This window comes from Podarcis tiliguerta (assembly GCF_965153285.1).
Source record: "Podarcis tiliguerta genome assembly, chromosome: 1".
Classification (NCBI taxonomy): domain Eukaryota; kingdom Metazoa; phylum Chordata; class Lepidosauria; order Squamata; family Lacertidae; genus Podarcis; species Podarcis tiliguerta.
In genome coordinates, this window is record NC_139534.1 from 63,107,448 (window position 1) to 63,124,755 (window position 17,308).

General features: G+C 42.1%; 1 protein-coding gene across 1 annotated transcript in view; it reads right to left on the bottom strand.

Moving 5' to 3' along the window:
- Positions 1–1,143: 1,143 nt before the first annotated feature.
- Positions 1,144–17,308, bottom strand: part of TRPM5 (transient receptor potential cation channel subfamily M member 5) — a 48,796-nt gene continuing 32,631 nt past the window's right edge. The window contains exons 16-26 of the mRNA XM_083424821.1: positions 16,554–16,649; positions 14,694–14,952; positions 14,184–14,302; positions 13,929–14,061; positions 13,274–13,448; positions 12,035–12,203; positions 10,361–10,539; positions 9,551–9,683; positions 8,115–8,187; positions 7,255–7,345; positions 1,144–3,304 (exon numbers count right to left, since the gene is read on the bottom strand). Coding sequence (XP_083280947.1) covers positions 3,201–3,304; positions 7,255–7,345; positions 8,115–8,187; positions 9,551–9,683; positions 10,361–10,539; positions 12,035–12,203; positions 13,274–13,448; positions 13,929–14,061; positions 14,184–14,302; positions 14,694–14,952; positions 16,554–16,649 — 1,531 coding nt within the window. The 3' untranslated portion in view covers positions 1,144–3,200. The remainder of the gene's footprint in view (positions 3,305–7,254; positions 7,346–8,114; positions 8,188–9,550; positions 9,684–10,360; positions 10,540–12,034; positions 12,204–13,273; positions 13,449–13,928; positions 14,062–14,183; positions 14,303–14,693; positions 14,953–16,553; positions 16,650–17,308) is intronic.

Genomic DNA, 17,308 nt, shown 5'->3' on the forward strand with positions numbered 1-17,308 from the left:
TACGGGAGGGAGACACGTGTCCACCGCGGGGGAGCGAATGTTGGCCACTTCCAGTGAAGGCTTGTTGCTAGTTTTGACTCTCGCCCTCCCTCCAAAAAGCGGGAAGCAGAGAGAGCGCTTCTCTTCTCCCGCTCGCGGCTTATCCTCGCACAACAACCTCGCGAAGTGGGCTAGGCTGAGAGATGGTGGCTGTCCCCAAGGTCACCCAGTGAGATTCAGGGATGAATGGGGATTTGAACCCCGGTGTCTTCCCAGCTTGATTCACTACAGCACGTTTGGGGGCTTAGAGGCTAATAAAAGACCCTGTTTTAAAATACCGGTGAAGGAACCCTTAAGGGAGTATATGTACTATATATGAGGTGAGAGATCCTTTGGCCAAACGACTAAAAAGAGGCAGTTCCCTAAATTACGGAAATTTCCCCCTTTATCCCAGAGGTCTGGTAGTGGTTATTTTGCACATGCTCCAAAAAAAAACACTTCCTGTCATTTATGTGGCATGAGCTCTGTGGGTAGGGTCCAAGTGAGCCTTGGCTCCCATTCCCACATGGGGATGGAATATGCTGTTTGAAGGGGGTTGCGGAGGTTTTCCTCTTGCCCTGTGTGTGCAAAACACATTGGGAGCTGCTTATAGCAGGGGTGTGTGTAAGGAGGGGCTTGGCAAACCTGTGTCTTGGGGTTCTTTGAGTATGCTCTCACCTCTAGGAATCTATCTCTACGCTTAGGCAGGAAGAACCAGCTGCACAAATATAAGATGGGGGGCACCTGGCTTGCCAGCTGTTAGCATCTGTCTGTCTCAAGAGACAATGGAGTGCACCTCTGGGGGTGAAGTCAAACCGCTGGAGAATGACAGGGCCCACAGTGACTGCACAGACTGGTAACTGCTACCTCCCACATTGTTTTGGCTGTTTTAGCAGCACCAAAGTAAACTCACTGGGGCGCAAGCCTGGGCAGTGTTTATGGAGGTCCTGGGCTGCCCAGATGACAAGTCCTCACTCTCTGCCTCGCTGATGTGGTCCAAAGCAAAGCAGAGCAAAACATTTGGCACCAGCTTGGCTGCAGGAGGAGTACAAGGCACAATCCAATCATCTTAGGGACACCACAGAGGGCGCCCCGTGCTTTGGGCAGGTGTCTGCAAGCCTCGCATTTTCTTCTAGCATATTTTATTTATTTTTATTTCATCAAATTTATACACCACTTGATTGTTTAAAAAACACAAAAAACCCCAAAGCAGTTTACAAAATAAAGCAATAAAATTATCACTGTGAAAAATTAACAGTAATTTAAAACATTTGAAGAGTTAAAATAGCAATAGACCAAAAAAATAAGACTCACATCAACTTAGCATCTGGGTAAGATGATAAATTAAAAGTTGTTGACAAATTAATATTTATGAGCTGAATCTTCCCAACTTTAAAAATGTAATGTGGCAACCATAAGCCAGCCAAGTAATATCTTAGAGCGCAACGATGCTGAGATTTCAATATGTCTCTAAGGAAAAGAGCTTCAGAACTTTTATTATTTCAGTCTGCAAGATGGGATCAATCTGCATAAATGTTTCTTGCCTGCATTTTATTTTTCTCCCTTATGAGCTACTCAAGTGGCTTTGCAGAGCAAGCTAACTGCAATCATGAAGCATTGTCATTTCCAGCATTACCTTACACTTTGGTGCCTAATTTATGACACATCTGCATGCTTTAACATTTTACACATCTGTGTTTTTGAAAAAGCACCAGATCTCATTTTGCTGGATCTCTTGGTCAGCACTTCAGGGGAGTAACAGCTAGCTTCCACCTAACGCCACCCCCCCCCAACACACACACACACTTCGGTGTGTCCACACCCACCCACCCATCTTATTCTAGTGGCAGCTTCCAATGACCTCAGACATGTTTGGGAAATGTAGAATTCTGAAAAAAGTTGGTCTGCTTCAATGCTGACTAGGTGCTTGTGTCCTACTTATGTCAATCAACCTGCAGCTGCAACTCAAAACAAGTAGCTGTATTCCATGGAGGGAGACATTTTGTCATCTAACAATATGGCATTGAGCATATGCATGTGACATTTCCAGGATTATATCCTGGACATGTTTTTGGAATAGTCCTTCACATGGAAAGCTGTACCCTTTTAGCTGAACATTTTTCTAAACTGTCACAACAGCTAAACTCTGGATTTCTTTATCTGATGGTCCAGTGAGAGGTAGCTTCTGAGGTCCTATTTATTTACTATTAAGAAGTCCATGCTCTTTCAGAACCATCAGATGTAGGTCCCTTGTGGCCAGACAAATTGCTTTCACCCCCAAAAGGTGGGTTAAGGTGCATTTTCTGCATTGTTCACTGGGTGTGGGAATGAGATAAGGTCAATTCCCCCCCCCCCCTTTAGCAGGCATAATAGCTGCATCACTATCAGAAACAACAGCAAATGAAGCACTTTCTGATTATTGCATCTCTATGCTGGGAAGACTTACCTGCTTGCAATCAAATGCTAAAGGTAAAATAACAATGCCAGATTATTGTAGCAACCTTGCCTGCCCTTGTGACTGCAGTAGGGTTTAAGAGAGCTTGTTCAGTAATAGTGTTTTACTACTGCCAGTAGTAAAGACTGTTGTTGCAGGTGGTAGAACCTTGCTGGGAAGAATCTTCTAAGCAGCTCTCTGTTTTACAGGCAAACCTGATGAACCATTTTTTTAACGACAGTTGTAATAGGTGGAAGCTTAAAGCTGCAGCTTTACAACCATAGTGCTATTTTCCTCAATAGTACAGAGATCTGTCAAAGTAGCATATTGGTTTATTTGCAAATTAATACTCTGTATCATTATTGGATTTTTTAACTAGTTTCCTTCAAGAAGGAAAAAGTATGTGCAGAATGTATTTTGTACATATGCTGATTACTGTTGCTAAGAAGGTTTGGAATGGTCTGGCATGAGTGGTTTATTTGCATGGCATAAATTAGAGCAGCAGCACACGTTTAAATATCGGACTGCTGAGAAGGTGATAGATTATTGGAAGCAATCAGTCAGCATTTATAAGGCTAATAAATTGGATGCAACGCTTCACCATAGGCTTTTTATATGTTTGGTACGGAAGACAGAGTAGTACTCGGCCATCAAAAGAAAAACCCCTTTAGGTAATTGAAGACCATGATGAATATGTCAAAAAGTCAATCAAAAACACAGCAAAATGTTTGATCTTCTGCGAGTAGCGTTAGTTATCGATGTACATCATGTCATCTTCAAACTGATGGGTGCCTTCTCCAGCTTCATTGCCTTCTGGTGCAGGCGTTTGATTTGTGCCTGTGGTTATGAAACCTGTGGAGGTTTTTGGAGTAAAAACACTGGTTAATATGAGCAGGTATGAGAGTTGTTTTAGGCCAGACAGTTTTACTGAATATCTGCAGAGCTATTTCCTTATAATCTCTTTCATCCATGGTACCTGGGTTTTCTTTTAAAGAAGGGGGGAAATCATTGAGAGGGTTTTCTTACATTTTGTGCCTATTAGAATTCCACCACCAAACATCCATATACTACCGTATGTCTTATTTGTTTCAGTTGGGCAGATTGATTAGGCTGTAGCAGCAAGAAGAGGAAAAAATATTGCAGCACCTTAAAGGCTCATCAGATTTATTGTAGCATAGGTTTTAATGGAATAGAGCACGGGTGTCAAACACAAGGCCCGCGGGCCAAATCCGGCCCGCCAGACCTCGTCATGTGGCCCGTGTAGCCAGCAATTCCTGGTGTCCGTAAGGGCCGCCCCCCTTCCCCCGCAAGCCCTTTTATCAATGACAAAGGCAGGAACGCTCCTTCCAAGCCTGTCCAGCTCTGCAAAAGGCAACTCTTTCACGCACTTGATTTGCAACCCAACTCAGCCGCGCGGTGCCCTTTCGGATTTCTCCCTCTCCTCGCCGAGCCCCGAATCGAGACCGCCCTCCGCTGTCAAGGCCTGTCTGGCTCGCAGTACCCATTGCGGCGCTTGCTTCTGGGAAATGTGGACTGCTTCCCGGCTCTCCGCCCTCGCTTTGCCCGCTTGGACGGAGCAAAGCACACGACACCGGCTGCGCCATCACGGGGTCCGCGCGCGTAAGAACCGCCGCTGCACACGAGGCTAGGGATCCTTCTCTCTCTCCCTCCCTCAGTTCACCTTTGGCCCTGATCGGAGAGGCCTGATCCCGGGCCATTGCTCGCTCTTCCCTCCTGCATGGGTGACTCGCCCGCCCCCGCCCCCGCCGCCGCCTCCTCCTCCTCCTCTCCTCCCAGAAAGGCAGGCTGGATGCGGGAGGGTCGCTGCACCTTTAAAGTGCTGCACATTTTCTGCTGTGTGTACAAACACCGAGGTCTAGCCGCAAAGTTAGCAAGCCTAGGCCCTTGTTAAGGTGGGCTGGAGGAGGGTTGGCTCGGAAAGCCGCGCGGGTCGCTCTGTGCGCGCCCCCCTCCAAGAAACCCACGCGCGACGGGTCGCTGCTGCAAAAAAATAAATAAAGAGAGCACGAAAGCAAAACCCGTGCACCAGGGGAAGCTTAGCCGGAGGAAGCCGAGGAGCGGCGGCGGACACATAGTCCTACAGATACAACTGGCCCTTTGAGGGTGACCAAACTGCTGATGCGGCCCCCGATGAATTTGAGTTTGACACCCCTGGAATAGAGCCTACTGCATCAGATGCATGAAAGGATGGTCCTAGTTTTGCATACAGACCAAGATGGGGGAAAGTTTGGAGAGAAACAATAATGAAATGCAGAGGTGAAGCAAGGCCTGACATTTTTCTTGTAGTTACAGGTAGGTAGCCGTATTGGTCTGCTGTAGTAGAAACAAAATTAAAAACAAAAACATTCCTTCCAGTAGCACCTTAGAGACCACTAAATTTGTTATTGGGATGAGCTTTCGTGTGCATGCACACTTCTTCAGATACACGGAAACAGAAGTCACCAGACCCTTGTATATAGTGAGAGGGTGGGGAGGGGTATTACTCAGAAGAGTGGTGGGAATGGGTGATTGGCTGATAGGTGTGGTAAACCTGTTGACAACTGTTAGCAACTGCAATTGGTCTTACAGGGAAAAGAAAGGGGTGAGATGGCTAAAAATAGCTTTATCATGTATAATGAAATAAGAATCCAATGTCTCTATTCAGACCAGGTCTCTGCATGGTTTTAAATTTGGTAATAAGTTACAATTCAGCCACTTCTCTTTCCTGTCTATGCTAAGTTAACACCTGTAGTTATTTTATGAAGCAAAGGTTTCTTTCCGGTTGATGGTGTTAAAATAAGCATAACTAGGAAGATAGGATCTTTGGTCACTGCTGCTGTGAACGGGTCACTTGCATAAATGCAAGCTTTGCATAGAAATGTCACAGACTTTCCAGGACTCTTGCGTTTCCTGGCCTTTGGCTTCACTGTCTAGAATTATTCTTCCACTGCAGTGGTATGCCAAGTAATGATAAGACCAACAAAGTATTTTCTTTTCAGCAGCCTAACATGGCTTCCCCTCTGGAATTTGTCGCTATGGAAGGCACTGGATTTAGCCAGATGAAGTAGAAATCCATTAATCTCACAAAGATGCACATTAATCTCATGAAGAGACAGAACAGACATTTTTGTATCCAAGGGCAAACAGCAGGACATTGCACCATCACATCTGATGAAATAGGCTTTCATCCACAAAAGCCATTTGTTGTCTTGGATCTAGAGGGCCTATGTGGGTGTGGGAACTCCAGTGCATACAGGACTTCCTTCAAATGACAGTGAGCGAGGAAAGCACCACATATGGATGCGGGTGGCACTGTGGTCCAAACCACTGAGCCTCTTGGGCTTGTCAATCAGAAGGTCGGTGGTTTGAATCCCCGCAACGGGGTGAGCTCCCATTGGCCTGACCCAGCTCCAGCCAACCTAGCAGTTCAAAAGCATGCCAGTGCAAGTAGATAAATAGGTACCACTGCAGTGGGAAGGTAAACGCCGTTTCCGTGCACTCTGGCTTCCGTCACAGTGTTCCGGTGCACCAAAAAGGGTTTAGTCATGCTGGCCACATGACCCGGAAAGCTGTGGACAAATACCAGCTCCCTCGGCCTGAAAGCGAGATGAGCTCCCCAACCCCATTTGACTGAACTTACAGGGGTCCTTTACCTTTTGCGGATTTAAGGTGACCAGGTGAAAAAGAGGGAAAGCACATTTAAGAGCTGTGCAGCAGAAGGAATTTCATCAGGTGTCCACTTTTTGCAACCAACACCTGCTGATTTGACACAACTCTTAAAGGCACAGGGTGGCTGTCCTCCCTTTCGTCCGGCTGCTGTGTATGCATAGAAGTCCTTGGATTACAGGAATCTCAGCTATCAATTTCCTAGGTGGGAAAACGCTACTTACACAGTGAACGGAAGGCTTTTGTTGCTGCTGTTTTGACTACTTATTTGTGCGCTTAGTATCTCATGTTCTTATTTTGTGAACCGCCCCGAGATCTTTTGATGAAGGGCAGTATAGAAATCAAATCAATAAAATGTCCATACAGAGAAGAGCCCTGAAGCATGCACTGGAGTGGGTGGGTGTCTCCGTTAGATACAATGACCTAATGCATAAGCAAGGGCTTCCCTGTTAGCTTTGGAACCAGCGTATACTTGGATCCCTCAATGCATGTGGAGAGCAGCTGTCAACTTAATGGAGTCCACAAAGCTGAGGGAGTTAAAAAGCAGACTGTATGCTTTGAGTGCTTATCTTCACAACTGAGCATTTTGATCTGTACTGCTCAAACTGAGTCCAGGGTGTAAAGTTCCAGTGGAAATATTAAGCATCATGACAGGGTTCAAGCATGAATCTCTCTCACACACACATACACATCCCAGGTCTGGAATTTGGAAAGCACATGATGCAGAAAATCTGGGTTTGGTTAGTGCCTGAGCAGGAGACTGCCAAGGAACCCCATGCTCACCACCTTGAGTTCAGTGGAAGAAATAGTTCTTTAAGTAATCTCTGTAATTTTTAACAACAAACACTGTTTGATAAATTATGTGTACTGTTTAGGGAAACTTTTAATGTTTAATAGATTATTGTATTTTAATTTTTTGTTGGAAGCCGCCCAGAGTGGCTGAGGAAACCCAGCCAGGTGGGCGGGGTATAAATAATATATTATTATTATTATTATTATTATTATTATTATTATTATTATTTATATTATTGCTATTATTATTATTATTTTCTTCTTAGTCTTTTACTGCTGATTTTTCTCTTAAATTTTTTTTTTACTTTTTTTATTTTCAGAATCATTCTCTGCACCTTACTCACGTGTGTAGTTCATAGGTTGTCTGTTCAAAAAGAAGCTGTTGTTGCTTAAGGTGTCTGCCATTGAGGAAAGGGTAACTGTGCAGTAGGAGATCTACAAAAGAAATGGTTTTGGTATCACCACATCTTCCATTACCATTCAAAATGACACACTGGCGTTGCAATCCTAAAGAGATCTGGCAGATTTACTTGCGATTTGAATACATTTTTAAAGCACAAATTAATCAGCTAAAGCATAGCTTCACAGTTGCATTTTTAGCTCTGTTGCTGCTGGTGAGGACCTTGTCTCTAATCTACATTCAGCCAATGACTTATGGACCTTGGTCTTAGGTGCCATTTGAATGAATAATATTGAAGGCAACTTGCTGTATCTGCACTTCTAGTTTAGTAGGGATGTAAAGGGCAAGGGAAATCCTTGCTAAGGTTCAGAGTCCAAACTTTAGACCATAGATTGAAAATGAAAGCAGAGATAAAACTGGACTGGAAAGTTTCCTCACTAAAGTGGGAAAATGAAGAACTCTTGACTGTCTGATGGACAAAAATACCAGTGTGAATGGCAGGTTGCCTGATCTCTGCATTATCTGTCAAGATCATTAAATGTAATCATTATAATTTATGTCATTTAAAGATAGGTTAACAAATTCATATTAGCATATATGAGGAATTTCTTGACCAGATATTAGTTAATCAACGCATCAATTCTATTTTGTCCAAATAAGCTGAGACATATTATCCTGTCTATACAATGCTTTGTAAGCAGATATTGGAAAGAATTGTGCAATTAAATCCATGCAAAAAAAAATTTATAGCTATACCCTGCATGAACAAAAGCATAGCTGAAACACAAGAAAAAGCATTCTTACTTGTGATTCCAAAGATCTAAGCCGTTTCTCTTGGTCTTTCAGACCATTAAAGTACTTTGAAAGATTGTTCACCCTGTTTTGAGGGGGGGATGAAAATCAAAACGGTGAGCAAAGAGGTGGGCACTAGAGGAGTTTAGCTAAACATTTTATTGGATCAAACATGAATTAGACTCCAGTACACGACTGAGACAGTGGCCATTGGATCTGTTGCAAAGGATTCAGTCCAGTGAAAGTAAGTTGATAGTAAAGTCCTTCTTTAATGTAACAGTTAAATTGTGTAAATAGAAAGGGCAGTGCGATTGAATCTACCTTCCTTCCCCCTGGCCCCAAACTGGCTCACACCTGCCTATACTGACTATTTTTCTACTTGCAATTCTTGCTCCCCATTTCTTGAGCAAGTGTGCAAATTGTGGTCATTGGTGTAGGTCCCACACGTATACAGGAGTTCATACAGTTGAAATTTCCATGCAACCCTTGCTAAGTTGCAACTCTGTTGACTTTCATCTGCTCCCATCAGTGATTCTGTGGCAGAATACATCCTCTCTGCTTTACAGAAGGGTCATGAGATTTGGACAGCAAATGGCTTGAATGCATGCTGTGTTCCTCTAGTTCCCATGCAAAATCTGTTTTCTAAGTAATTGTGCCCTGAGTAATTTGGAATGCTTTGGTTACCCACTTAACCTAGGGAAGGAACTGCTTATCTTCTGCCTCAGAACCAAACTAGGCACTCACATGATGACTAAATATGCATGGACTGGTTAATAAAGCAGGAATGGTTTTGTTTGTTTGTTTTTAATTTAAATGGAGTGGGGTGGACTTCTAGGGCTGGAGTCAATCTCGGGAGAACATTTTCAGACAGTGTAGCTCAGGGAGACAGGAGTGAGTGGTTTTCACTTCCTCTAGAGATGGATGAATTTGTCAATTTTGAGTTCTCTCAGTTTCTCATCATTCAGTTCTAAATTTAAGCCCTTGTAAAAATTAATCAGCATTTTAATGCAGATTTCTCTTAATATACACTTTTTTCTGCAATGCAATTTCCCCTAATATAATGCTTTTTTGTATGTTCATTTGCAAGAATATCTGCATTTTAGGCACTTTGCCCTAGTATGTGCATCTTTCTACACATTACTTGGCTGGAGAATTTCATTGCAAAATTTGGAGACATGCAGGTGTTGAAGCGTGATTCTGTTTCAGTTCATGCATTGTTATGGAAAATGAGTATTAGATAGGTTTGCCTTTACCGTGAACTGAATCATTTTTTCTCTCCCTTCCCTAAGTTCCTCTTTCCATGCATTGATAGAAAGTAAACTCCACCCATCCAGCTTTATAACCAAATCAATGTTCACATGTTTAATAAACACAGACACAAAAATCTGGTTTGGCCCTCAGTTAGCATCAAAACAGAGATTTGGAAGTCTCCATCCGTAGATACGCACTTGTCTGACATTTTCTTTAGCCTTTCTTCACTGCTTTCTTTCTTCTTTGTTTCCAGATTTGCCAGGTAGTTTTCTTTTTGTAGCATCTCCCACATTATGATTTTTTGATCCAGACCTCCTGGCAGATCTCTTTCTATAGTAAAAGAAAGAAATCATCATAATGTGATTAAGTATAAGGGTTGGGGAATGCCAACCTGTGTGATAGAAGAAAGGAATATCAGAGCCTAGTGAATTAGATTTTCCATGCAAAAAAATTATTGCTATTCATTTATACTTAGTTCAAGGCGATGAGCTAGAAAATCCTGAATATGTCAGAAAGGTTTGTGTTCACTCCTAGAGCTCCTTCACATGCACACTTGCTATGACTGGAGCTCTGAGAGGTAATAGCTCCAATAATCTAGAGTATTAGAATGGATCCGTGAGGCCACTGCAAATAAAAGCATGCCCATTCCCCCATTCTTAAATACTCAAAATCAAACTTCTAGAATGCTAAAAAATATTAAATTATTGAAGACAGAGCTGTAGTTTCTAATGCTGAGTGCTATCTTCTTCAGTAATCTGTATCCTTTAAAAAATATTAGTAACTCGTCATTAATTATTTAGAAAGAACATTTAATTGCTATTGCACAAAATTGATTTTTTTGAAAGCAGCTTTAGTCAGAAGTGAGCAGAACTATTGGATCAGTTCACATTGCTTAAAAGGTAATGTTTTTTAATGGAGGCAGTGCACATACTCGTTTGAGAGTCATCATGCATGTGTGGACCCTCGGATTGTGCTGAACATCTTACCATTACCTCTCTACAGCTTACCCAGATGCTCCTTTTTGTGCTCTGTCTTTTTAAAGATCCGTCTAAGAAACAGCTTAATGTGGTCAATAATGATGAAGGGAGGGGCAAACGCAGGTCGGCCGTGGTATTCCACAATCAAGTTGTAACGCTGAAATTTCCAGAAGATGTCTGCATTTCCCTGAACAACCTGAAAAGTGTAACTTGAACAGGGAGGGGGGAGAATCACAGCAATAAAATCTCATGTTTATTTCTTTCAGCCATTTACATACCGCTTAATCACCAAAGTTTCTAACGATGCGCATGAAGGTGACAAAAATATATGGTAGGATGAAATCAAGCAAAATTAGTCCAAGACGGAAAACTTTCCCTATGATACCCTGCTGATGCTGGAATAGAAAGGTTTTTGGCAAGAATGTGAAGCTCAGCAAGGTGGTGCCTGGTCTAATCTCAGCCAGGAAGGAGTTCCACAGAATTGCTTCCAAAATACTGAATGCACAGCTTCTGGTGTATATAAGCAGTCCATCTGAGCCATGGTGGAACATTAACAGAGACTCTTCCAAAGATCCCAGTAATTGGGCAGGGATATAAGGAGGAGTCGGAAGCAACAAAGAACTATCTCCCAATGTTGCATGAACCAGCTCTTAAAAATAATAATTCCACAACCGTTATTTAGGGGCTTTTAAAGTAGCATCTTTCCAAATGTGTTGCGTACCTACATTTACAGTCGGAAACAACTCATTTAAAGCACCTATAGATTACTTTAGCCTGTATTTAAGGCTTCTGAGCTGTCACTCAGCTTTACAATAGGCAAGACTTTGACTTTTATTCCACCACGTACACACATGGGGAGACACAAAATGTGTGCAGCCTTATTAAGACTATAAAATGTGCCAATGTAAAATATTTAAGGTTTGGATTGGATCCAGACTTGCCCTTTCATATATGGAAAGTTTTCTTCCCTTCGTGGGAGGGGCCAAGAAGCTGTGGGGGCGCCCTGCTGGGTTTCCCCACTCCAGCCCTCAGAGCCACCTGCCAGAGCAGGTTTTCAGGGAGGGGAAATGGTGGACCATAGAAGAAATGTGGAATTGGTGAAAAGGTCCTTCTTCAGCAGGAAAGTCCCATAGGTGTTCTACCCATGGGTTGCCTGAACCCATTGTCTTCAGAGTATTAAAATCTTATCAAATCTTTATAGAGTAATAGTGTTGATGTTTATCCATACTGGGCCCTGATGTATTAGACCCTTTATATGCACGTAGCGAAGAGAAAGCTTCCCCTCTCCCACCTGTTCTAAATAATTTGTGTATATTTAATTGAATTCTGCAGTAGAAATGAAGATATTGCTTTCTTTGTCATGTTCTGGCTATAGTTGGAAAAAGCAATTACGTTTTCCAGCCCATTCTGAAGTAAATCAGCTGAAACCCATTTTAAATGGCTTGTGAATCACACTGACTGTATTAACAATTCTCCTGCTGAGAAAGTTGGGCGCCTCTAAGTTCCAATGAAATCAATGGCAATTAAGCACATCCTTTAATATGCCAATGGGGCTCTGGTGTTTTTCTGGATTGCACTCGTTATGTGGAAAAGGAAGACAGTCATGACTGTCCATGTCTATGCTATTATTGTTTGTGCATTTAATCAGCAATTGTTGTATGCGCTTCCGTCTTTTTATAACAGGCAGAGAGAGAAAATACTTGCCTGAACATGGCAATCAAGAGATTCATAAGCAGTACATTTGTAACCAGCAGGAAAATGACTAAGAGGACTATGACAAGCCAGTTGGCATAGGCATTTGGGCACGACGATGCATTATCTGTCAGGTTTGCCATTGGGCTCGGTGTGCAGTTTTCAAAGTTCATGCGAGATGCTGTAGTGGATTGAAAACAAAGCAATTGTCACTTTGGGAAGCTACTGATTGTTAGACCTGTTAATTGCTGAGGCTGTTCTCTTTCTGCTGTGCAGATAAGCAAAAAAAAATTTGTTTTGTTTTTTTTGCAATTTCACAGCTTCAGTACCATGAGGTGTGCTTGATTTTGCATTGTTGCATAATTAGAATAATGGATTACCTTAACAATTAGCAGAACAAGCATTACAAATATAGTTGACACACACACACACACATATTCAGTGACAGAAATGACATATCTATATAATGCAAATCTCTTACTATTTTTACTATTATTAATTATTTGTCCTTCACCCTAAAGTCCCAGGGTGGGTTACAACATTAAAATACAATATTAAAACAGTTTAAAGCAAAAGGAGAGGGGAGTTCACGACATGTGGCAGCATTAGGTTTGAGAACAAAATTTGTTTAAAATAGCCTGGCCTACTTGGCCTTGAACATCAGTGTAATGTGCAGAAACCAGAAGGCGGAACTTTTCCGACTAGAGGTAAACATTTCCACCCGCCGATGTGCACTCATGAAGGCAAATCTACAGTACTGCTCAGCTTTAGTGGGAACATTATTATCATTAATATTTATTAAATCTTACCCATGGGAACCCAAAGCAACTTACAAGCAAGCAAACAAACAAAAACCCACATTAAAACCAAGGAAGAAAAGAAATATATTAAAAACATTCCACCCACTACTAAAAGGCCACAGGTATTTAAAGGCCAAAGGTCTGGTTATAGGGGAAAGTTTTTGCCCGGTACCTAAAGATACATAATGATGGTACTAGGTGAGCCTCCCTGGGGAGAGCATTCCACAAATGAGGAGCCAGTACAGAAAAGGCCCATTCTTGAGTTCCCACCCTCCAGATTTATTGTGGAGGGGAGCACACAAAGAAGGACCTCAGATGGTGATCTCAGGAACATTTGTGGAGCAAGAGTACAGCAGTGCTTGGGGGCCATGCTAATTGTAGAAACGATGCCATGGTTTCATGCAAGTCTAAAACAACAGCAACAATAGGTATTTTAATTCCTTAACCTTACAGTCTATCTCATCCAGTGGAATCTGTCCAAATATGTGAAGATAGGGGCGGTAGAGCACCCTTCTGAAGATCCATTCTGCTCGACTGTCATCAGGATGGAGCAAGGCTTGTGTGGTCACGCCATAGGCAATGAGCCATACACTCAGGAAAAAAAGGAAGAAGAAAACATCCTTCATCTGTAAAAGGAATACATAGTCTGAAACCAAGACATAGATTAGGGATGTACAAAGGAGATAATTAAGGGACTGAGATTGTCTTCTTGACAGGACTTCTCATTTCTTTATGGAACCAAGGCCCAGACCTGTAGGGAGGGTTTCTTTCTTGCTGTTTAATTCAGTCCATGTCATTAGAGTACTTTATTACTATTACAGGCATGGGGAACCTCCCCCAGCAGGATTTCAGTGTGTCTTTGAGAATGTGCAGAGTGCCTTTCACGTGTCACTGTGTAATCACAAGTCCACGCACACACTCATGGTTGCTTGACCACTTACATTCCACTCAGATAAAGACTACATGCCCTACATGCAGACTTCACTATACCCTCCAACATTTCTCCGATGAAAATAGTGCTATCCAGAAGGCCTGGGTTTGTTCCTTTGTTTTAGGAAATACTGTACATCATTGGTTTTCATGTCCATGTGAAATCTTGTACATACCATTCTCTCCACAATGATGATCTTTGGGCCCAGTTGCTTATGGATGGCAAAAATATGAATCAGTCTGAGAGTGAACACCATAAAATCAATAGCAAGTACTGTGCGGCCATCTTGAAAGGTTGAATTAAACATTCTGGGGTTAAAAGAGAAAATATGAGTCGACTCCCTTAGATTTATTTCATTAACTTTGCTTATGGAACACTGTATATCATACATACATGGTACCACACACATGAAGCTCTCAAAACCACAAACCTGCAGGTGACTCCAACAATGAAGAAAAAGATGGCCACCATATCACACTTGTTCCAATTATCTTCTACATACAACTTGATTTTTTTCAATAAATTCATATCTTCATCGGTGAAAAAGCTCTGTAAGTTAACAGCATTTATCATTTAGTATACTGTTACACACTTCCACATCCCATCATTAACTTAGCATTCCAAAAGTAATTTGAATTAGAAATGTCAACAAGAATGTTGTTGTGTTGAGTGAAATTACCTTTACTTCATGGCTCTATAGATCTTAATAGCTAACAATACATCTTTAATGGGCACTGATGGCTGGTGGGGACTTAGCTGTAGCACAAGCTGCCTGCTTGAGCAAATGGTAGAGGGAAACAATTTGACTGATAGAACGTGGCCAGTAAAGGAGGAAGAAGATTTTGGTCGTGCACAAATGTGTCTATTGCACATGTGAATTCCCAGCCTCAACCTGTAAGATCTAGCAGGGTAGCTGAGAGCCATAATGTAGGTTACCCACCTGTCGGATTTCTTCCAAGACCAACGTAAAAACCCAAAAGTAAAGTACAATCTCCTGGATGGATGGGCCCTTTGGTGGGGGTGGTTTAAAATCCACTAAGAGGACATAGGCAAACAGAAGGAGGAAGGCAAAGTACATGATAACATTCCCCATAAATACTGTGACAGGAGCAGTCCAGAATTTTTTCCATCGTGTAAACACAAATGTTGCACATGCTATATTTTCAGAAGCAATTTGGGTTTCTAATTGGGCGTCTCCCCTGGAAAAAAGAAAGAAAGAAAATACTGTTTTGTTTGCATTTCTGAGCAGCGGTCTGTAAAGCAATTTAATAGCTTGATTGTCAGATTCAAAGGCTAAGGCAGCAGTCCTATGCTCAACTGCCTGGGAGTAAGCCCCATAGAATTCAATTGAACTTACTTCTGAATAGATATGTATACAATTGAACTGTGATTGTTTTCAGTTTCCAGTTTCCTGTCCAAGGAGATCCTGAAAATTCTCTTTCCCCAAACTATTCAATAAACATTAAGGGTGGTAGTCAACTGAGTTTTACTTAGAGTAGACCCTTTGAAATTAATGAGCATGCCTAAAGGCCATTAATTTAAATGGGCCTACTTTCAGTAAAACTTAGCTGACTACCACCCTTAGTTACTAGAGTATAGCTATTGAGACAACGCACTGCTATTGTATTTTGTTATTTAAACTTCTACAGCTCCAAACTCCAATAGAGGAAATTAATATGTAATGTTTATTTATTCTCTGTCTCATCAAAGCAAGAATAATATTCAATACAACTTTGGAAAGACAAGTTGATGAAATCCTGGCTTTGTTGAAATTAACTCTGCATCTCCCATTGACTCCAGTGATAGACTAAACTATCCCCCCCCCCCCGAGAGACTCATACAGAAACAACTTTATATTATTTCATGTGATCCATCTATCAAGTACACTGCACAATGGCTCCACTTGCGTGGGAATAATCTGTCAACTAAATGATTACAAGTTGATTTTGCATATCTGTGGAAAGTGGTTTTCTATGATCTGCACTAAACTGCCCGTCAGTTATCATACTGCAGAGCATAACTATTCTTTATCTCTAGCATTTTTAACCCCGCTCCAGCTGATGATGATATCTGTAGCGTGGTTTGTAGTTCAGTAAAAAAGGAGACTCTGCACTCAGGCTTACAGGCTTGCAATCTGAGGCACCAGATCTTAAAGTTAGCCCAGCTAGGATGGATTTTTTAATTTTAAGATCCTCAAGGCAATTTCTCAATCTTGGTTGAGGGCTGCAAGTGCACAGCTGCTGCTAGAGTATTGATAAATATCCTTATAATGTTCAAGCTACTATAATGTTCTTATAGGGCCAAGTACTATGCATGGTCATCCCATCCCCGTCTGCTCCCCCCCCCTTTTTAAAGTCATGTTCTCCGTACACACCAGAGAGGAGACAAGGATTTCTTCACTTGATGCACATTACCAGATTTGTTTCCTCATACCAGCACCCACCGCCCCGCTTCAACTCCTATTCAATTAAGCTTTCATCTTAACATGGATGTCTCAAATGTACACACCTCAGCTTAACAGCGGCTTACATTTTCAAATCAGATGGAAGCTGGTGTGATGGGAAACACATCAAAGACGAGTATTCCTCAAGAAAGGGCAGGATACATGTGGCTTGTGACTAATGTCTTGTGTACATGGCTTCAGACACCAGCAGCAGGAATCAAAGGTAAGACGTGCAAAGCCTTAAGGCACAGCCTTTTGCCGACCCACCTCTGTGGACCTCAGTTTAATCGCCAGTTTAATCGCCTCTTTCGTTACTCTGTTTTGAAGCTTCCAAATAACATTACATTGCAATCTTACCTATCTACTTCCTTGGGGAAAAGCAGTGTCCTTTCAGAATCCGGGCTGTCAAGGTCTTTACATGATTCTAGCTCCTGGGCTGATTGTGTTTCCTCACTGCAAAGGAATTGATTTACTGAAAGATATTGGAAAGCAGTTTTTCACTCCTGAGGTGAGGGGAGACTTTCAGTGCTGAGCTAAGCTTGATACATCAAGCTAAGGTAGCATAAACCACTTGCAATTGTCCTTTGGTCATGGGGGGCAGGGGAGAGCAGGGTCATGCGCACCATACCTGCTCCTGATCTCCACATGTTCAACTGAAGATCACTACAGAGGCTCTATTAGGATCTCTCTCTAGCTGTTCCTTTGGTTCCCCTCCATATACACTCAAAGAAGGATTTCTGTGGTGATCTGGCTCTCACTTATCATAGAGATGATTCTCCTCCACCCCGTAAGATGGAGTTTAAAGTGCTAAAAAGGGGCAGGGATTCTGCGGCTCTCCATATGTTGTTGGACTACAACTCCCATCATCCCTGGCCATGCTGCCTGGCACTAATCGGAGTTGTGATCCATCAACATCTGGAGGGCTACAATTTCCTCATCCCTGGGAGAAATGAATAAAATGCAATGTATTTCTCTAACATTTAGAAGTGACAGTTGACTATTTTGTATGAATTTCTGATTTGAATGCTGTAATATTTAGGAAGGTTGGCTTTCCAATAAGACACAAAATTATCCTACTGGAAAGCCTCTCCCCTTAGTTTCATTTAAATACT